Genomic DNA, 22077 nt, shown 5'->3' with positions numbered 1-22077 from the left:
CCCATGTGTGGAATTCACTAAATATCAGGCCATCAGAAAGGTGGATGCCTGCCCAGACAGCGGGGAGATGGCAGCAGACACCGGAGGGTGAGAGTTGCCGGCTCAGGAGAGAAGGGGGCCAGCTGCACCCCGATGCTGAAGTCCTGGGGATGTTGTGGTCGGAGGGAGCAGAGGAGACACCAGGTCCCTGAAACCCATGCTGCTTCCCACAACACAAGGCAGGGGCAGAAATAGGTCCAACAGCAGGGACTCTGGGGCTGAGATTTTCTGACGGCCCACCCACTGCCGGAGGTCTCTTTCTGACCTGGAGCCCCTCGGCCAGCACTGGCCAGACCCCAGGTGCCCCCTCCCCAACATTAGCGCAGCAGCCCCGGAGGGCCGCACCCCACCAGCCATGCTGGAGAATGAGGAAGGCCCAGCCCTGAGCCAGGCTGGAGCAGCCTAGGCTGTCTGGACCCTGTTGCCTAGGTGTGCAGGGACCACCCCATGTCATCTAGAGCCCCCACCAAATTCATGGTGAATTCGGCCTTATCCTTATGGTGTCCTTAATTTGAAAACACCATGATTACAGCCCCTGTCTCCTTGAGGATTTGGTCACTTTTTAAGACATCTTCATACTTGAGACGGCAGGGGACCCCAGCCCAGAATCAGGAAGGGTGACTCGGGTCAGCGCCCTAAGACATCAAAGGTCAGCCTTCCCGCAGGAGGCACAACCATGGGGGGGTGTTCAAAGCAGGCAGGACAGCCAAGCCCTCTCTCTGCCTCACGGTTCTTCTCATTCCGTGGCGAGGCTTGTCATTATCCAGGACTCTCCTCTGGGTCTTGTAGGGAAGGCCCTCCTGCCTGCACCCCTGCGACTCCTGCCTGTGTCACAGTGTCACAGTCACCTTGCATCCAACCCCAGGCCTGGCCTGCTCATTTAGCTAGGGCCTCTGATTTCCAAGGCTGATGGGGGATGACACTCCCCCTTAGACAGTATTGCTCTCCCTCCTCCTGTCCCCAACCTCAAGACCTGGCATGGCAACGTTTGAAGCTGAGACAGACTCCCAAGGCCACTGACCACAGGTTGACCCTGGCACCGTATGCAGGATTCCCACCTGTCCTTTGTTTTGCGGATTTTGCCTCATCACCGATGCCACAGGCCTTTCTCAACCAACCATCTGCATCCCTCCCAGCCCTCGGGATTTCTGTCTTTCCGGTACAGGACACATGTGCAGTCTGAGGTCACAGGCCCGGCCGAGTGGACTCCTGCAGCAGAGCAGGCCACAGTCCTGGAACCTGAGCACTCAGGTCAGATGGGGTCGACCAGGGGGCTGGCAGAGAGAGGGACGCAGGGAGGCCTGACTGCCCACTTCTCCATACGAGAATTAAGGAGAATTCCACTCCTTGTCTCCCCGCCCCAAGACGATCTGACAGCATTCTGTGCCCACTGAAACGGGCTCTTCGAAGGTCCCAAGGAAGATAGTTCACAGTGACCGAGCTCGCTTCCCAGATTGACCAAGCGTCAGGCAGGGCCCAGCGTGCTCCCCAGCAAAGAAGCTGGGACACTCCATGGAAGCTGCAATCTTGGTTCTGTCCCTGCCAGCAGCCTCCTCCCTAGTCATGGAGATTCAGGGAAAGAAAGTGAGAAGAAGCAGGAGAGACAATGGCTTTGCACCTTTAGAAGGAATGGCCAGCCGGAATCTGGGGAGCAGGCAGGGGGAGAAGACAGAAGCGGGGGGCAGGACATGCTGAGGAGAAGGCCGTGTGCATGCACACACATGGGTCCTGGCCTTCCCGAACGAGGCATGTCCACAGGAACCGAGGTGTGTTCCAACCTCATGGGGCGCACTTCTGCGGGGGGGGAAGGCCCATGTCTCCCAGCGGGAGACTTCCTGATGTCCTGAATGGTGGTGTGGAAAGAGAGAGGAAGGATCCGTTTAGAAATAGCGCTAACTGGGTCATCCGGGGCCTGTCTGCAAACTAATGCATTGTACATTGGGTGTAATGGAGCTGAAAATGGAAAAAGCACTTGTGCGAGACTAACTCAGATGTCAGCAAACTTTTCCGGGGGATTCGGGGGAACTTGGCTGTGTGGCACGTACTCACCAGGAAGCACAGTGGTCCCTGCACTCTTAGTGAGAGGAGAGACTGGCAGGCCCAGCCCCGAAGCCATAATCAGGGCCCAGTGGACACGTACGGGGCTCACTAACACCCTAGCCTTCGGTACAAATGTATCAGCCTCTGAGCTGCTCACAAGGGCTGCCAAGACCGTGCACACGCTCACCCACTGCCCCCTGGCACCTCGTACAAGCGGGGACTGTGGGCACGCTCTTCACAACTGCTGGCCTCTGGCCTGATCCCTGCTCTGCCACTTCCCAGCTGGGAGACTTGGGGCAAGTTCCTTGACCTCCCTATTCCTTCGTCCTCTGTGAAATGGTAACAGAAAATGCTGTTCCCTAACAGGACCAGTCTTGCAGACACCAGCAGCCCAGGGATGCCCGAGGCTTGTGGGAAGAGCTTCATTTCCTGGTTGCTAGAACTGATGCATGGCCAGACGCCCCAGACAGATGGACCAGGAGGCCTAGGAGTATTTGCAACAGTGAAACTAGAACTGGAAAAACAGAAGTCCCACACACCCAAGTTACCACAGCACAATTCACTCCCATGGGGTGGGGGGTGGAGGCAACCCAGTGTCTACTGACAGATGCATGGAAAAGCGAAATGTGGGCTAGTCATCTATGGGAATATTACTCAGCCCTGAAAAGGAGTGACCGTCTGACACAGGCTACAAGGTGGATGGGCCCTGAAGGCATTATGGTGGGAGTTAAAGAAGGCTGGTCCCCAAAGGCCAAGTACTGCCTGACTCCACTTATGGAGGCACATAGTGAGGTCAAGTTCAGAGAGACAGAAGGTATAACGCTGGCTGCCAGAAGCTGGGCTTGGGAGAAAGGAACCGGAGTCGGTGTTTGATGGGCGCAGAGTTCCCCTTTCCCACAGTGAAGACTTCTCGAGAGGGTTGTACAACGTACTGGACGCTTGGAAATAGTTAAGATGGTAAATGTTGTGTTAATCGATTTTACCACAATTGAAACAAACAGAAGAAACAGATGTTCTAGGAGAAAGCTGGGGCTGAAGTGAGGGAGGCTGATTCTAAAACCCATTACAGCTTCTTAGCCACTCAGGGCCTCTCGTTCTGGAGAAAAGGCAGGCTAGGCCAAGTTCCAGAAGGCAGTCAGTGCCCAGGCTAGCACCTCTCCCAAACACACACACGTGCGCGTGCACACATATACACAGTATGTGCACATGCACATGCATGTAAATGCACGCCTGTATGCAACACATACGCATGTACATGCCGACGGCTGTGCAGAGAACCCCTCCCTCTCACTTCTCACGCGACAGCACCCAGACTTCCTGAGCCACCCCAGTGCTGGGACATCCTTCCTCTAACCACTTACCCTGCACGCTGGCATCGGCCACCTGCCATGGGAAAAGCTTTTGTAGTCATCGGGCAGAAAACCACAGTGGGTGTGTGCAGGAGCTGACTAATGCCATCTCCCAGTCAGGTGTCCTGCCACCGTCCGGTCTTGCTGTGGTCAGGCGGGGTGGAGGTGGAGGGCTTCTTGGGAGCCAGGACTCTAAGTGTGGGGCTTGGAAAGGGTCGAAGGGGACCCCTGAGAGCCTCATGGACAATGAGGACAGGGAGGCCACTGGTCGTGAGAGACATGCCAACCAAGGGACAGCTCCACTACTGCGAGGCAGCAGGGGACTACAGGAGAGGGGACAGTGACCAGGCCAGGCCCCTGTGGGGAGGCTGGGTGGGTGGGAAGTCAAGGTCCACCCTGACCATGCTGTGAAGGGCAAAGCCAGCTCTTCTGTCCCCAGAGCAAGCCCTTGAGAAGAGTCAGCACCCTTGGGCTTCCTGAACGTTCTCCCAAACACACTCCTCCCATGAGGCCCCCGCTGAGCAACCAAGCCTGTGGCCCTCATCAGCCACCACAGATGAGGAGACATGGCCTGAGCGGTGGCTGTGGCAGCAGCTGCCTGGGGCCTCTGAGCACACAGGGAGCTGACCCTGGACAGCCAAGCCCCCATACCCCACACCTGTCCATGGCACGGGCATGCCACGGAGCAGGCACAGGAAGAGCCTGGGCACCGCTGACCCGAAGGCCACTGCTGCAGGGCCCAGTGGAGATGGGGGACTGATCTGTGCAGCCACCTGCTGCCCATTTTTTGGGTCACCGGGGGGCTGCCTCGTGGCAGGAGAGACCCTGCGGATTTGTTTGCTTTACCTACATCCCTCCCTGGGGCCCGCAGGGCCAGCTGCCACATACTTGGGAGCAAGTCCTCAAGAACCAGCCCAGGCCCTAGCTCTTTGCCACCAGCCCCCCGCTACTTCTCATCCATGGTGTCACCCCCAGACCCCAAGCTTTGCATGTACTCTGGACCTGTGGCAGATGCACCAAGAAGTGACCAGCACTCTGCCTCAGGACTCCTGTCTGCGCGTCAGTGACCAGGGAGGCACAACCCAGGCGATGCTGCCTGCATAACTGGGTGTCATCCCCCCCCAACTCTGAGACCCCCAGAGCCTAGATCTGCTGCTGCCCTTCTCCCCACCTCTCCCAAGCGCTCAGAGAAGCGCCTCTGCCTGCCTCACTGCCCTCAGCTTCGCAGTCATTGACAGGGACCGGCGTGCCCGTCCCCACCTGCAGAGACCACCCCCCTTCACCCTCCCCAGGAGAGCCCCCCGTCAGCCATCCTGCCTTCTTCTCAGCCACCTCCATTCCACGGTCTCTGGGAAGGAAGCCTCACGCTTCCCTTCAGACCCACCGTACCTGTCCCTCACGGCTGCTCACCTCACCTCACAGCATCCCCTTCCTCTCCTGCTTCCTTTCACTTAGCCGCGCCCCTTCCTTGCCTCTCCTCTGCCCCTGCCCCCACCTTCTCCCCCACAGTCCCTGAGGGCCTCCCTGGCTGTGGGCCCTGGGGCCAGGTACTAAGCCTCTCTGTGTGGCGGTCACCTCCTCAAGACGACCCACACTCCTCCTCAGGCAGGTGTAATGAGACAAGCTGAAGAGAGGCAGGGGTTTGGGGAGGGGGTGGCGTCAGGCTTATCCTGGGCTCACGGTCCCTGAGAAGAGGCAGCTCTCCCTGCCACCACACGGTAGCCGCCACCACACGGCAGCCGCCACCACACGGCAGCCTCCTCCACATGGGAGGGAGGCTCCTTGGAAGCAGCAGCGTGGCTCCCAGGCAGGCCCTGTGTGAGTGCTTAGCATGTCGGCGGCAGGTCAGAAGGCCCCGCCTGGCGCCTCCCCGATCACGGGGCCCCAGCTCATCCACACCGTGCTCCCAGCAGCTGCTTTATGCCCAGGGCACCCAACGTAAGCAGACTGGCTGCGCAGGACAGGGTCAGGCCACACCCCCACCCAGCCAGCATCTGGGCCCTGACCTGGACAGAAGTCCCCAGAGGGCTGCAGACAACCTAGCCCCAGGCCTGGGTGCAAGTGCCAAAGGGGCGTTCTCCTCTGCAGAATCCGGGACCAGTGGGCCTTCTCTACATGTCTCCGTGTACTTTATGGATTTTCTCCATTAACCCTCACAGTCGCATTTTGAGAAGAGCCCAGAGAGGTTAACTGACACGCTCAGGGTCACACAGCGAGGAAGGTCTGGCCAGCGCTGCCTAGATGCCCCCATACCCTTTCCCTCTTTGTCACAAGCAGCAGGTGGCCACCTTCCCAGCCTGCCATGTTTTGTGCGGTGTGGGACTAAGTCCTGTCGGGCCAGTGAGGTGTGGCTAGAAATGGCAAGGACCACACCTACGTCCCCATCTTCCTGCAGCTACCGGCCAGACGTAGAGCAGCAAGTGCGGGCTTCCAAATCCCAGGTGAGGGCACGCAAACTGACCTGACCACCCCCCCAGCCCCACAGCAGACTGTGACCTGAATGAGGAACCAATTCAGTATGCTGAGATTTGGAGAATATTTGTTACACCAGCAAGGGCACACTAACACAGAAGGGACAGAAATGGCCCCGTGACTCTCCCCAGCACAAGTACCTCTCCACACTTCTGCACTGGATAGCAACAGGGAAAATTTTTGATCCCTTGACAGTTGTCTTTCTAGAATGTTCTCCCATTGTGTTTCTTCCTTGCGCATGGGGGCACCCATACATATCTCCCCTCCCCTGACAGGACTCCCACCAACTGCACGATCTCTTCCTCAGGTCTTTAAGACTCAAAGTTGGCTTAAGCAATCTGGAAGTGACCAGCCTCACCTCTTCTGTCCTCCATCTGTGGCCACATCTTTACCCACTGGGACCTTTGCACGAGAAAGGACCAAGGAAACAGATTCACTTCAGCCAAAGACGGGTTAAAGAAAAGGCAGGAACCCTGAACTACGAGCTTCAGCCTGAGGAATAGGCACAGATGTTTGGGTAGACTAACACTCACTTGAGCCCAGAATCACCTCCTCCTGGAAGGCCTCTGCTTCCTCCATGCCTAGCCAGTGCAGGCACCTTATAAATGGCTCTGAATGGGTGAACGAATGAGTGAATGAGTAAATATCTGTTTGCTGAACATAGAGAGTAGGATGTTGCCATTGGCCAGATGTGTCCAGACTGCAGTGGTTGGAAACAGGAGGGACCAGCCATCACGGGGACAAGGATGCTTCAAGCAGGGCTGGAGGGACCCACTCATTCCTCCGACACACACCAGCCCTCCTTCCCTAGTGGGAAGGGACCTGCCCCTGGAAGAGCTGAAAGCTCCCGCCCAGCTGTGCCCACCCACCGGGGCCTGCACCATCAGAAGCGGCTGCAGGGGCAGGGGGGTGGAGAGCTTCCCCCGACCCCCAGCACGGGCTCCCTACATCCAGGCCCACACATGCACAGTGGAGGTGGCCAAGGCGGAGAGGGCAGACTCACGATCCCATTCTGCACGCTGAAGCCCAGCTGGTACTTGAGGTCAGGCCGCTTGATGAGGACCGTGGTGACCGGCGGACAGCTGACGATGTTGAGCTTCACCTGCGTCTGGTTCTTCAGACCCTGTGGGACGGGCGGGAGTCACAGGGAGCCTCGGATGCCACCTACAAGCATGTGCTCGCCCGCCCATACCGAGGCTGAGTCAGCGGGCAGGGTGGGGGGTGCAGGGGAACAAGGCCGGTGGGTCAGCCCCCTCTCGGCCTCCAGGTCCCTCTGTGCAACCCGCGTGTGCGGCGGCTGGCTACCCTGGGCGGCAGTGCAGGCCATTGCCCGCTGTGCTCTGATACGCCATCTGACCCAGATGAAACCAAGCTGCTCGTGGAGACAGAGGCCAGGCCCTGCCCACCACCGTGCATGACCAGCGGGACAGCACCAGGGTTATGGGAAGGGCCTCCAGCCAACACTGGATGCAGGAGGAGCTCCTTCTGTTTAGAAGGACCAGGAGGGGGATGCCTGGGTGGCTCAGTCGGTTGAGTGGCTGTCTTCAGCTCAGGTCATGATCCTGAGGTCCTGGGATTGAATTCTACATGGGGCTCCTTGCTCAGCGGGGAGCCTGCTTCTCTCTCTGCCTCTGTTGCCTCTCTGGCTACATGTGCTATCTCTCTGACAAAAAAAATAGATAAAATCTTAAAACAAAAAAAAAAAAAATAAAAAGAAGAAGAAGAAGAAGAAGGACCAGGAGAAAACCTTCCTCCAAACAAAATGTGCGAATGGCAGGGGCAGAAACAGGTGGTGAGGGGCTCAGTGAAAATCTCTAAGCAAGAGGACCTAGTGTCCACAGTGAGACTTGGCCAGCTGAAGCCAAGGGGGACATCAGGCCCCAGAGAGGTTGTGACTGTCAGCAGGTGCCCCAGGCCATGGCTGTGAGGATAAGTCCCCGCAGACGAAGTCTCTGGTCCCGCGGCTGAGGGCTGTGCGGTGCCTACCTGTCTGTCTTCTAAGGTGGTCGCCCAGCAGGTGACCTCTGAATGCCCTTCAGCTGTCAGGCTGATGAGGACACAGGCCTGTCCTCCAGCACCAAGACTGTAGCAGGTGAGGAGGGAACAAGCCACAGGGGGCTGGGGGCAGAACGCCCACGGACGCCGCAGGGCTGCCCCCAAGCAGGCAGAGCCCACGGTCTGGAGACCCTGGACAGGACAAAGGCACAGGAGCGCCAGGCCCCTGGGCCGCCTCTCTGAGCTTCCTGTCCCAAGGCTCTTCTCTAGCCAGGGCAACCAGGCATGAGGACCCCCCAGCAGGGACTGGGAGCTCAGCATCTCCCAAAGCTGCAGGCTCACGGGCCAGATGGTCAGAGCCGCCAGCCCTGCTCTCAGACCCCTGCAGGGTGACCAACCCTTCCCATGTGCCCAGGAAATGGGACTCTTGGTGCTAGTCTGCGAAAGTCCCACACATACCGGGTCACCCTGCATCTGGGGGTCCTCAGCCCTTGCCTGGGGTCCATGTCCCTCAGAAATGGCATCAGTGAAACCAAATATCCCATTCTCACCCCCAAGGGCAGCTGGGGTCTCTCCAGATCTGTTTCCTCACGTGTCAAGTGAGAAAGGACAAGGTAGTGAGAATAAAACAAGGCAGGGGCCCCACGTACACACCTTGATGATGCCCTGACAGGTGGCCAGGGGCAGCCCCACCAGGCTGGTGCCGTTGATGGACATGATCTGGTCCCCGATGCTTAGCTTCCCTGAGCGGGCTGCCGGGCCGCCGTTCATCATGTTCGCCAGGATCACCGTGGGCAGAATGGAGCCCCAGCCCGACTCCACCACCACCACGCCCAGGATCTCGCCCTTGTGCTTCTCCAGCTGCAGCTATAAGGACATGAGTGGTGAGAGGTGCCCGTGGTGGGGGCCGGGGAGCTGTGCGCCTACCACCTCACTCCGGCCTCGCCTGGCTCTGGCTCCCAAGCTTGAACCAGGAGCACAGACACCCTCCTGCCCATGCCTGGCACGGACCCCTCCAGGCCCCAGCGGGCCTCCAGGTCCTACCTCTTGCTCTTCTCACCTCCCACCAACCCATGGAGGCGAGAAGAACGATAGACTCTAGGACTCAAATCTGCCCCCGGCTCTTGCTCTGATCAAGAAAAGTCCTACCTTCATTCCACTCCAAGGCTCACTCTCAGAAAGCTGCCTGTCATTCATTCAGCACTAAGTCTGGAATAGTCATTCATTCATTCATTCATTCACTCATTCATTCAACAGCAGTCTGATTATTCCTTCCCCTGGGCAGTGCCCTGAAGCTCCCCATTTTGAAGATGCTTCTTATATGCTTTTCAGAAACACCTCCTGGGTGCTGAGCTCCAGTAGATGATAATAGCGGCATTAAAAGGCACATTTTCAAGGTCATTAAGACTGACTGTAATCAGCTCCTTTGTTACAACAACACCTCATTTCACACACAAGTGCTCAGCTCCAAAGGCAGGCACAAATGTACTTTCCGGGGAGCGCTTCATTCTGCCGCGAGGGTGGGGATTCGCATGAGGGCCCTTCGAGCAAGCTGCTCCAGGGCATCGTGGCGGGGGGTCTGGGAGCTCTAGTGTGCAGGGGCCCAGCGTGGGTGGTGGCAGGGGCCACAGCAGTGTGGCATCCTGTGGTCTGCCCAGGGTGTGTGTGTCTCACCTCCTTGCAGTTCTCAGAGTTGGAGAAGTGGATGAGGTCGTCGTTGTACATCTCTTGGGTGTTGATGATGTCGCTGTACTCTTTCTGGCTCAGGTCTTCCGGGTTGATGCCATTGGCCCGCAGGAATTCCTGGTAGGCCACACTGAAGGCCTGGCCAATGGACTGTGCGATTAGCTGGGCCTGTGGGCACGGAGAAGCCCACTAGCGACCGGCACAGGACCACAGGCGCCACGCAGCCAGGAGAGGAGGGGCTGTGACAGGGCTGGGTGCAGGGGCACGTGTAAGCCTGGGGTAGGCCCTTGCCTGGGCTTAAAGCAACAAGAGAGAAACTGCAGGCCCTCCTCTGGTGATGGGCTGTCCTCACGGCAACACCCCACGGTCAGCCACCTTAGGGGGAGCCTCTTTGCTGTCTTTTTTTTTTTTTAAGTTTTTTTTTTTTTTAAGATTTTATTTATTTATTTGTCAGAGAGAGAGCACGAGCGAAAGCGAGCACAGGCAGACAGAGTGGAAGGCAGAGTCAGAGGGAGAAGCAGGCTCCCTGCGGAGCAAGGAGCCCGATGTGGGACTCGATCCCAGGACGCTGGGATCATGACCTGAGCCGAAGGCAGCTGCTTAACCAACTGAGCCACCCAGGCGTCCCAACGACCTCTTTGCTGTCTTGAACTCAGCAGGGCCCAATCCTATCTGCTCCTACCTGAGCCATTTAAGTCCCAGACCATCCAGGACAAAGCACAGTTTCAAATAAAGTCCAGAAAAATTATGGCTTGTTTGCTAAACATCTTATTTTCATTGCTTTAACTGAAAAATGTACTATATTTTCTTTCTTCCCATCTTATTCCAAAAATAAACTTAAGTTGTGTGTTCTTGGAGGAGGGTCACAGAGACTGAGCTGTCTCCCCAACATTTATGTCTCTTTAGCAACAGAACCCAATGTCAACTGGGGAGGCACGGTATATGTCCAGCTGTTCTTGGGGGTGGGGGGCAGTGTGGCTGTTTCAGGCTGACGCTGATGAACAGCACAAGACCTGGAGACACCAGTACAGACCCTACAGAGCAAAGCATGTCGTTCCATTACAAGGAACCACTTGTGTGGATGTCATTGAATTTCTGACACTACAGAGTGCTGGACATTGAAAAGTCATGGCCAGGCTTTCCCTCTGGTTTTGACCTAAATGCTTAAATCTCTTTCTCCCTCTATACACTGCATGCTTTAAGTGCTACAAATGAGTATGTCTCTGTACCAAAGTGGGCTGGGCTGGACAATAAAAGTAGAGCTGGAGTATGGAAAGCTTTCCTGAAATAGGTAAGGAGTCTAGATTGAACTGCCCTCCCACACTGGGCCCAGAATAGTTTACAGGAAGGACAGGCAATGCTCACTTGGCAGGAATAAGCCCTGCTCGCTCCCAAGACCAGCATTTTGGCTGCGCTGCTTAGGGCGGACTGGCCAGAGCTGCCTTCCCTGGAGGCCACTAGGGGACACCCCCGCCTGGGCACATGTGGACTGAAGGGTGGAGAGCCCAGAGATGGTGCACTGGAGAGCAGCAGAGGAACAGCCAGGGCTCTAGCAGAAGCTGGGAGTCAGACCTCGGGAAGAGGCCAGAAGAAGGTGGGGGCGGTGAATGAGAGCCCAGGACCTGCCCTGCCCGACTGGGGTCCCAAGGCTTGCTGCCGGCTGCCCCCAGGCCTCCATGTCTGTCCTCACTTGACTGTAGTCCTCTGACAGGGAGGGGTTCTGAGAGCATGGCTCCCTTCACCCCTGTATGGATCACCTGGTGATGCTGTCTGATGCCCTGGGGCTCTGTCTAGGGCTCTGCCTGGGTGCCCCACCCCAATCCATAGAAGCTCCTGGGGACAGTGAGGCCCTTCATGCCAGGGTGCAATCCAGGAACTCTAGGCACTTCCCCACCAACAGCTGGGGGCAGTCTCCCAATTCCCCATCTGCCCCAAGTCCTAGTGTCCCTCCCAGCCAGCCTGGGGGCCACACTGGGAACCCTGCAGACAAGGGGCTCCCCTGTCCCCTCAGCTCACAGCCAGGGCCTGTGGGTGTTCAATGCTGTGAAGCCAGGAGCCCCGCTCAGGCAGGGGGTAGTACAAGGGGCTCAGAGAAGGGTTGGCTTTGGCAGTTTGGCACTCAGAGGCAGCCTCCTGCAGGAGGTGGGGTGGGGGGAACGGGAGCTGCCACACCCCAGCGCTCCTTTGCCTTAGCACTTTCGCCTGTGTGGGTCATATACCCTGGCCTCAGTCCTGGAGTGTCTGAGCTCCATCTCATAGAGGGAAACTGAGTCTCAGAATGAGCCCCTGGTATCCTTACTGCCACTTTTCATTTTCTCCAGGTGTTCCATCTGCTGCCAGCAGACCCTCAGACCTCTTACTCATCCCCAGCAGCCCCCCGGACGGAGCCACCATCCAGGTTCTATGCTCTGGGCAACTGCTGGGTATTCCCACACACACCCTACCAGGAGGGTCCTGCCCTCAATTCTTCAAGGGCCACTCAGAATCCCACTCATGCTCACCTCCAGACAACAGCACCTCTGACTCTAGCCCTCGGCCCGCGGCCATCCACAGGGGCTGGCAGCTCGGAGGCCCATGGCATTCCCTGCTCCTGTGACTTCTCTGCCGGCCGGCTGCTCACCATTTGCCACTGGTCTTGCCCTGCCCATCACTCACAGCCCTTCCCGAGGACGCATCTCTCCCCACCAGGTCTCTAAGACATCCTCTAGCCCCGAGTCCCATGGAAGTGCCCATCCAGGTGCCCAAGGAGATCTGGATCGTGGGGAGAAGAATCTGTGTGTGCACCAGTGGGTATGTGTTTAAATTTCTTCTCCCATCAATATACCATTGCTTCAAAGCACTTCTAGATGACTTCAACTGCTTAGCAAAAGGAAGACTCTACCTCATTCTTGCCTTCACATATAAAAATCTGGGGGCCATTCCCTTCTGCTTCAGGTCCCTGCCCTGCAAGCCCATATGTGAACAAGAATGCCCTTTTCCAAATATCCAGGGAGGACTGCCTTTCGAAATTCTCCTTTGGCAACACCCACAAGATCTGCCCGCCAGGGGGCAGCAGAGAGACCTAGCCCAAAGTCTCCTGTGCTCACCACTTGGCCCCCTGCTCCCTTCTCTGGTTCCCTTCTCCCAGCTCCAGGCTCAGAAAGATGCTCTCATCCCACTGAAGGAAAGAGTCAAGGGTTTCATGGTCTCTTAGTGAGTGTGAAGTATTTTGAATTACGACAAGAAATGGCCATGAGCAAAAGCAGAGCTATTCCTGGGCACAGACATTGCTTCTTTGTATGCAAGCCTGGTGTGTGAAGATGCACATCTTAACCACCAAAAAGTCAGGAGTAATTTGTTAGCGCCCCTGGCCTGTTCAACCACGTTCAATTTACAAACAGCCCTGAAGGACGTTATTTCACGAAGTGAAATAAAACTATGTTCACTCTCTTCGCAAACTCTGAATGTTAGGAAAAACAAACAAACAAAAAACAAAAAATTCTGATTCCATTGGAGACATCAATGATAGTGCACCAGATTTCCACCTGAGGCGCAGTTTCTAAAGAGCCTGGGATGCCACTGGGGCGGTGGTGAGGTCGGGCCCGCAGGGAGGGGCCCTGTGTGCCCGCACAGTTACTTACATCCTCGGACTCGAACACGTGGCAGATCATCTTGTATTGCTTCTTCCCCTCCTGGGCCCCAGGGGTGGTCTCGATGCAGTCCTGCGAGGCCGACCGGGGCATGCGGCGCCTGGCCATCAGCACCACGATGTTCCCGATGTCCGCGATATAGGAGATGGTGCGCAAGGCGTGGTCCATCATGGTCTCCTGTCAGGAGCGGGACAGATCCATGTTAGGGAACGTTAGGGAGAACAAGCCATCACAACACACTCAAGTTCGGGATTTCTTGGCCTCAACGCTGATGCCCTTTGGGTTGGGTCCTTCTATACTGTGAAGGGCTGTCCCCCACACTGTAGGACAATTAGTGGCACCCCCGACCTCTCCTGGCTAGATGCCAGTAGCTTTGCCCCCTTGCTAAGTTGTGGCCACCAGAAATATTTCCAGTCTTTGCCAAATGCCCCCGTGGGGGACAACATCACCCTGGTTGACAGTCACTGCTCTGGGAAACGTGGCGTTTGAGGGCAGTGATGCACAGTCAAAGTGACTCTGGCTTTGCCCCATAGCACCCTCCCACTGTTTCTTGCAGGAACAAGGTCAGGGGCCGCTCTTGTCCCTGCTGGGGGAAGGGGGGCGGCTGGCAGAGGCAATCTGTGGCTTTGGAGAGGGGTCCCTTCTCTGCAAGCCATGTGCTTCTCCCTAGCAGCTGAGGAAGGCTCTGAGGCCAAAGTTTTCCACAGATGAGTTCTTCCCGGGGAGCCCAAGCAGGACAGGGGACCCTGAGGCAGCTCTCCTGACTGATCGATGCGTCTCTGGCCATTCAATTCCCTGGGCTCCTGGCAGGTCCATTACCCTTGATGGTTTTTGTCATCTTCCAGGAATCTCCCCTGAGCATCCTGCTTGTGACCCCTATGTAACAAGGCTGCACACAAAAGCTCTGAAAAACTAATCAGTTGGTCTTTTATGCCTTTGTGCTTTTTCCACAAAAGAAGATTTGGCTGCTTCTGCAACCTCGGAAGCCTCTTTTCTTCCTCACAGAATCTACTTTTACAGCAGATATTACCCCGCGTCTGTCTTTCGGGAGCTGATTTGTTTCCTGGCCAAGGCCATGTGGGGTGGGATGGGGTGAGGTGGGGTGGGGGTTTTAAGCCACAAGAGCCACTTTTCAGGAAGGGGGACTGGTCCGGAAACCGCCGAGGGTGCCTCTTCAGCACCCTGTGGCCACAGATCCCGGGCAGACAGAGGGACAAGTGTGAACTCTGGGCTTTTTAGAACACATATACTGTCTAGCTCCGCTCGCGGCAAAGCCCCAGGAACAATGAGACCCCTGCGACCATGGGCACGGCCAGCGCCTGGATCTTTGTTTCTGTAATATTGTTCCCCACAGAAAGGAAGTGCGTGTGACTCCTCAAAGAAACTGCCGATTCCAGGTCTGCGGCTGGGGAAACATCAGGGGAGCTCGGAACAGCTCACTGCCTCAGAAAGCAAGGACGTGATCAGCGACTAAAGCAAAGATGTCCAAACCACCCAGGACCCAGTTTAAAGGTCCAACTGGGGATCACCAGAGCCCCAAAAAGAATAACACAAGTCACAAAATAAATAAATAAATAAATAAATAGATAAATAAATAAATAAATAAATCCATCTGTCCACAGTGAAGAGAGAGAGAAAGAAACAAAAGGTCTTCTGCCTGGGGTCAGGTGCAATAATAAAAAGTGGAGAGTGTGACATAATTAGGAAATGCAGCATTTTTGCACTTCCAATGTTAGAACCAACGCAAGCAAGATGATCCTTTGTGCCAAAACCTGCAGGCAAAATGGGTATCAGGGAACAGGGTCCCCACACATCTGGACAGTCACCACACAGATTACTCGCTGAGGACAAAGAAGCAAAGGGGTCATTACCCTGGCATCTGGCCCTCCTCCCACGGGTCTAGGAATGGAGGTGAGTGGAGCCTCCCTCTCCCCAGCAAACTTCAGGCACAGGGCACTGCCAGAGGCCTTCCCGACCCCTCCCTCCCTCTGCCCCATGCCGCTGGCCTCCTGCCCTCTTCCTCATCGCCGCGTGGGCCTATCTGGCACGGCTCACTTGTTCCTCACGGATCTGTTTTCCCCACCAACAGCAGTGATGAAGGCCCAGGAAAAATGAGCAGAAGCTGGCCAAATGAATGGTTCACAGGTGGAAAATCTTAAGACAGCCCCCCCCCCACACCCCCCCCCCTTGGTGGAGCACCACCCCCTCGGAGGGCCAAAGGCTCACACGGCCTTTCCACCCTCCTGCTCCATTCCCCAGGCCTGGCATGCCCAGGTTTCCGGAAGGCCCTTCTAGAACCCTGATGGTGAGCACACAGCTTCCGGCTCCCCACACCTTCCCCTTCATTTTGCCTCCTTAATCAGGGCTGCAGCACACCTACACCACAGGACACCGCAGGGTTTTCTCGGCCACCCCCCCTGCAGCTTGCTCCAGATTTCACAACCACATCCCATTCAAGCCGCAGGGTCCGCAACGACTGTCCTCAGGGACAGCCCTTCAGCTCACTCCCAGAGGGAAAGTTCTCCCGCAGCCAGACCTCGTTCTCTTCTGGTTCCTGAGGTGGGAAGTTAGGGGTTCAATGACATGATTTTAAACAACGGTGTTTAAAGCGCTTACCTGTGTGTCCGCATTTAACACCTTGATCCTCTGGGTGGAGATGAAGAGATCCACTTCGGTCAGGGTCTGGGCATCCCCCTCCGAATTCTAAGATAGGACAGTGGATACTGTTACAAATGAATAAAACAAACAAACAAACAAAAAAAAAACCCAAAACAAAAAACCTAATTTGAACAAAGGCCTGACAATTTTACTAATGACCCTGAGCGCCCCTAGAGGGAAATGCCTCTCCGGCTGGGAGCAGCCCTGGGAAATCTCAATTGCACGCCGCCTTCCAGCACAATCTCTAGCGAACTGAGTTCTGAAGGCAGTTTGCACAGGGCGTGAAGAAGGAGGGAGGAGACAGCTTCCGGAAGCCTGAGCATGGAGGGGGCCGGACGCCTGGGGTCTTGGGTCCCAGCATCCAAAGCGCAGCCCCTCCACTCCCTAAAATGTAGGCCTGCCTGCCGATGCTTATCAAACTCGGTAAAGGCACAGGGTCTGTGTACTCGGGCTGCACACGTTTCCGGGATTTGGGATTCCAAATATCCCCAGAAATGGGGAAGAAATTTTCAAAGGCGTTGGATTAGATCGTCAGCATCTTCTTCTGATTTAAATAGTCCTAGTTATGTCAACCCCCCAGCAGGCTTAATGCTGATCTTCCAAAAACCCTAAGGGAAGCAAGACCCCAGTAGGACTCAGTGCTGCCCTCCCAGCAACATGCGAAAAATCAGAAGATGCTGTCACACAAATGCCCCTGTTTTGTCATCTCCTGGAGTGTGTTCAGCTTATGGCCATTGCTTATGTGTCCATGAAATGTTCTAGAAGCTGGGTGAACTATTTATTCAGGGTCTGCTCTAAACCAGGACAGCTTTTCATTGGTTTTTACAACCATGGGAATTTTAATTACTACTGCACAGTGGCAATGACATACAAATTCTTTCAGTTTACCCACTGAGGTAAGAAATACTTTATGGTCACTGAGAGCCCACGGTGACATATCTTCTACTTCAAAAGAGCAGAAACTGGGATTTAATTCCTGGCTATGAAATCTGAAATCCAAAATCCCCCCGCTGACAATTCCTCAAGAAATCAGAGTTGCAGAGAGACCCTATATAATATTGATATATTTGCATTGCAGCTCAGTTTTCAAGGGAAAAGTTCTTTTGGGCTTTCAGCCCACCCTGAAGTGACACTGCTTTCAACTGATTTTAAAAGAAGAAAAAAATACAGTTCAAAATAATGCAGTTGAAAATAGCAGGAACGTGGGGCGCCTGGGTGGCTCAGTGGTTTAAGCCTCTGCCTTCGGCTCAGGTCATGATCTCAGGATCCTGGGATCGAACCCCGCATCGGGCTCTATGCTTAGCGGGAAGCCTGCTTTCCCCTCTCTCTCTGCCTACTTGTGATTTCTGTCGGTCAAATAAATAAATAATATCTTAAAAAAAAAAAAAAAAGAAAAAGAAAATAGCAGGAACGTAGAGGAACTACTTTTCCTCTGATTTGAAAAACCGGGTTATATTCTAACATGTATGTCTAAGCACGTATGTCCACATGCTTTCAAATGTTACATATTATGGGATTGTTCCTCAAAACCCTCTTGCTTGAAAAAGTAGGTTTGGCCAGAAGGGGGAAAAAAAGAAGAAGAAGAAGAAGGAAAAGAAGAAAAGTTGCAGGTGGACTGGGTTTTAGTGACAATTTCTGGAGGAAGCTCGAATGCTGTGCCCTTGATGGGAGAAGAGGGACAAACGTGCAGGGGACTGGGCTTGAACTGGGGGTGAATGGAGAAAGCCAAAACCAGATCGGTAACAGGGGACAGCAAAGCTCGCCCCGCCATGCTCTCTGCTGGAAGAAAGGGGGTGTGTCAACAGCAGGAATCCAACAGAGGCCACCAGACAACGGGGTGGTCATGTCTGTGGATGGGGAGCCATGACCCCATAGTCACTCCAGGTTAGCTGTGTGGGGGACGCTGCTTGCTCCTGGTCCCAGACTCGTGATGCATCCTCCTCTCAGTGCTTGCCTGGCCAGATGTAAGCAGACCAGAATAGGAGCCGTGGGTTTGGAAAGAACAGCTCTCCAGGGATCTAACCAGCTCTCCTCAGCAGGTCTGGAGACTTTTCCGGGCTGGACCCGCCTGCTCCCTGGAGCCCCTTTGGGCTCCCTGAATGGCACACTGAGGACCAGAGCCCCGCTCCAGCCTCCTGGTGCTTGGGCAGCCCAGAGTTGCCCTGGACAAACCAAAGGCTGGGAGCCCCTCTCCCTTGGGAGGGAAGCATACCCCACCTCTGCAAAGCCAGGCCCATCTCCACTGCCTGGAGGTGCCTAGCAGAAGGCTCGCTGGGAGGAGGGAGATGGGTGAGTTCCTTCCTCTCCTACAGCTCAAGGAATCCAAGGAGACACCACCGGGCAAAGAGCAAATATCATCATAGGGAGAGAAGTCTCATCACAGGAGGAAGTAAGCATCTAGACCCAGAAAATGCTGTTCAAGTGGTGAACAGAGGATTGAATCTCTTGCCCTTTAAGTGACAGACAAGCTTAAAGGGCAGCAAATCAGTGTCTTCTAACACCGAACATTTGAGATTTCCTATATCGAGAGGACTGAGCATTTACTAAGTGACCAGGCTCACAAACACATGATTGGAGGCCAACGTGATTGTTTTTGTTTTTGTTTTTTTAAGTTGGCTCATGGCCAGAAACTAGGTGCTCCCACCCCCCCCTTTTTTTTTAAAGCACACTGCTTGCTGGGCGTGGAGACCGATGGGGGGCCTCAGCTCACCAGCCTGAGAGCAAGACCTGAGCGGAGACCAAGAGTTGGATGCTTAACCTACTGAGCCTCCCAGATGCCCCGCAGCAACCCTTTCCAGTGGGGAACACATCTCGTGGGCAAAGTGACCTTCTCATCATCATCCTGATTTAACAAATTAAGCCTAATGAGTTTTTAAATATCAGAACAATTTAATTAATTTTGTACGGGGGACCTAAGTGTTAAATGCATCACATGGTCGTGTCAAATGTCACTTGTAAAAACATCTACGTGAAATAGGAACTTCGCGGCATTAACCGTGTTCTAGCACGGGAGAGAATAAACAAGAAATCTGGAAAAAGGGCAATGATTAGATTTTTCCATAAGTGGATAAAATTAAAAATTAAAAACAAAAATTAAAAAATTAATATTAAATTAATTTTTAATTAAAAATTAAAAACAAAAAGAAAACAAAAAAACCAAACCACACATCAGTGTCTGTAGTTTGTTCAAAAGTCTACTATTTATCTACCCAGGGACGAGGAAAAAGCTGTTTGCCGCAGGATGTGTATTCCTGCAAACAGGACCGCACCCTCCCAAACTGCACAGGACGAGGCCCAGAAACCCAGGCCAAGCCCTCAGCCCTACACACCGCTTTTTTCTTGATTTTAGCAGCCTTTTGCATCCTCTGCGCAGCATGTAAGAGAAAAGAAAAACGGATAAAGGAAGGAAGAAAGGAAGAGAAGGAAGGGGCAGCCAAGTTATTTTGGTCTTGGGGGTCAAGGGACTCCAACCCTGTGCTCAGGGGAAGCCCCCCACAGGGGCAGGAGGGGTGGGTAGCCACCACTTGAGTGAGCACACACGCTGACCACGAGGAGCCCCCCCACGCGTCCCTCAGGCGCTGGGAATCAGCTACAACCGCCTGGATCCGGGGGGGTGAGACGGGACGGAGTGATGCCACTGGCCGGGAAGCGCAGAGAAGCACCGGGCTCTTGGGCAGAGAAGCAGGGCTGGGGTGTGGAGCGGGAGGGCCCAGGGTGCTGTGTTCTCTTCTCCAGACCACCATGAGCTCGTGTCCCTGTGCCTCCATGAAGAAGGTCAGGAGACAGCGAGGACAGACGAGGGGCCCAACATGCTTTCTCAGCCCCCAGGGGCTGGCAGCATCCACAGACCCTATCCTGCCCAGAGGGAGCATCTCCTCAGACCCCCCCTACCCTTCCCGCCAGACCCCATTAGTGTTGCTGACTTGGCCAAACCGACACCCTGCTGAGCCCACCAGTACCTTGACCCGGCTGACGGCCTCCTGCGCCTGCATCATTCTGATGTTCTTGGAAGGGTTACGTTCTGAGAGCAGCTGGGTGGACCCCAGGTAGTTGGCAGCAAAGATGATTCCATCAATGAGGTCTTCTGGTTCACAGGGCCCTGGAACTGATGAGGGTACAGTCAGCATCCTCCCAGAGGACCAAGGAATAATGTCGCAGGGACCGGGGATGAAAGCAAAGGGCTGACCCAGGGCCCATCCGCAGTCAGCAGAGGAAGGCCAGTCTCCTTCCCTCATCGCCACGCAGCATGCGGTACACGGAAGAAAGCAAATGCAACGCCCAGACCAGAAAAGTCCACACGTATGGCTCGGGAGGACAGTTCCGGGACCTCGGGCAGCTGTCACACAGGGCATCTCAGCCTCCAAGGTGACAACCATATGCTGCAATCCCAGAGACAAACTTTCCCAAACTGGACAGCATTTCCAGGCTTACCCCTGAGCCCTCCAGAAACAGGACAGAGAGCAGAAACTGCCCACTACCCTGCCGTTCTTCTGGGGCCTTCTCCTCCGCGTCTGCGCTGTAGGGCTCTGGTCCTATCACATGCCCGCCTGGGTGGGTCCCCTCATTCCCTATACCTCAGATCCAGGCTGGGTGACATAGCTCTTGCTCCCCCCTGCAGCCTCTAGACCAGCGCTGTCAATGGAACTTTCTGCTGTGATGTAGAATGTTCTATCTTGGTGCTCTTTAATATGGGGACTGCTAGCCATGTGTGGGACTACTGTAAGAGGAAATGAATTTTTAAATTTCATGCAATCTACGTAATTTACCCAGAAATTGCCACATGTGGATAGTGACTCCTGTATTGGACAGGCAGCGATAGGTAAGGTCAGCAAAACTTTTCTGCAGGGGGCTAGATGGAAAATATCTTAGGCTTTGCAGTCTAGGTCCAACGAGTCAACTCAGCATCCAGAGGACAAAAGCAGGCCCAGGCCATCTGTCTATGAGCGGGCACGTCTGTCTATGAGCAGGCTCTGGAAAACCTCATACATGGACCCGGGTGGCTGGGAGCATTTGGCCCCGGGTCCACAGCCTGTAACCCACAGACCATCACTAGGCCTTCCTCTGAGACCCACCACCTTCCTTTCCAAGTCTCTGCCTTCTTTCTCCCTGCCTGCCTCTCGGTCAGACCCCTCCTTCTGAGGGAACTTGGCTCTGACTCTCAGGCTCCCCCTCACTCCACGGTCCACAGGCCTGGCTGGCTGGTCCCGTGGCCAGCAGTCCCCTCCAGACCCCGACCCTCAGCCAGCTGTGGGGAACCGTGTTCTCCCCTCTGACCCCCTCTGCTGCTAAAAGCTTTGACTTGCCAAAAGCCCGGATGCCACTGTCCACCAGTCCCATAACATCTGCCCAACACCCACGATTTCTTGCCCCACGTCCCACCTGTGGGCCCCAGGGCCGAGGAACAACTCCAGCCACCTGTTACCTGCGGGCCTGCGCTGGAAAGAACCAGAGCCGCTCAACAAGGCAGACTGGTTCCATTCCAAATTCACAGCCCAAAATACCCTCAGAACATGCTGGTGACCCCAAAGGTGCCCCTGAGAAGCGCCCCCTCTCCCACTGCATAAGCACCATTTCATCCTTCCCTCATAACCAACCTACCCCCGAAGGCTGTTCCTCCCAGTCCAAGTGGGCCTCTCTCCGGTTCTGCCACCGCCACTGCCTCCTTCCATCCTGGACGTGAGGACGGCCTTCAACTAGACCGTGTGAATAGCAGTGGACCGCCTGTGTCCCTCCAAAATCCTGATGCGGAAGCCCTCGCACCCTCCCCACCCCCCAACACCCCACGCCCGGCCCCACATGATGGGATTAGCAGTATGACCTCTGGGAGGTGATCTGTGAGGTCAAGAAGGGCAGAGCCCTCCGGAATGGCATCTGTGCCCAAATAGAAGGGACACTGGAGAGCAACCTTGACTGCTTTCTGCCATGCGTGGACACTGAGAGAAGGCTGTCTGTCACCCAGAAGGGGGCTCGACCACATGGGTACCCTGATCTGGGACTTTCATCCTCCATGGTTTATAAACCCCACAGCCTCTGGTGCTTGGTTAGAGCAGCAAGACTAAGACCTGAACCTTCTACCCACAGGTGACTCCCCGCGCTGCCACGAGAGGGTCCTCTTAGAACTCCCCTGCTGCAAACTGCATGGGGCCTCTCATTCTCTCAGGAGAATGTCCTGAGAGCCCCAAAACCCAGTGCTCCCAGTCAGAGGCCCG

General features: G+C 55.2%; 1 protein-coding gene across 7 annotated transcripts in view; it reads right to left on the bottom strand.

The window, feature by feature from the left end:
• The window catches only part of APBA2 (amyloid beta precursor protein binding family A member 2), a 243355-nt gene that overhangs the window by 4368 nt on the left and 216910 nt on the right, over nucleotides 1-22077 (bottom strand). For 6 of the 7 annotated variants that reach the window (XM_082736650.1, XM_082736649.1, XM_082736648.1 and 3 more), the window contains 7 exons: nucleotides 19828-19973; nucleotides 19198-19233; nucleotides 15827-15913; nucleotides 13202-13387; nucleotides 9570-9749; nucleotides 8550-8762; nucleotides 6904-7023 (listed from right to left, as the gene is read on the bottom strand). In XM_082736650.1, coding sequence (XP_082592776.1) covers nucleotides 6904-7023; nucleotides 8550-8762; nucleotides 9570-9749; nucleotides 13202-13387; nucleotides 15827-15913; nucleotides 19198-19233; nucleotides 19828-19973 — 968 coding nt within the window. The remainder of the gene's footprint in view (nucleotides 1-6903; nucleotides 7024-8549; nucleotides 8763-9569; nucleotides 9750-13201; nucleotides 13388-15826; nucleotides 15914-19197; nucleotides 19234-19827; nucleotides 19974-22077) is intronic. The other variant, XM_082736653.1, reaches the window with a different exon arrangement.

This window comes from Mustela nivalis (assembly GCF_964662115.1).
Source record: "Mustela nivalis genome assembly, chromosome: 6".
NCBI lineage: Eukaryota > Metazoa > Chordata > Mammalia > Carnivora > Mustelidae > Mustela > Mustela nivalis.
This window is presented reverse-complemented; position numbering and strand designations above follow the sequence as displayed.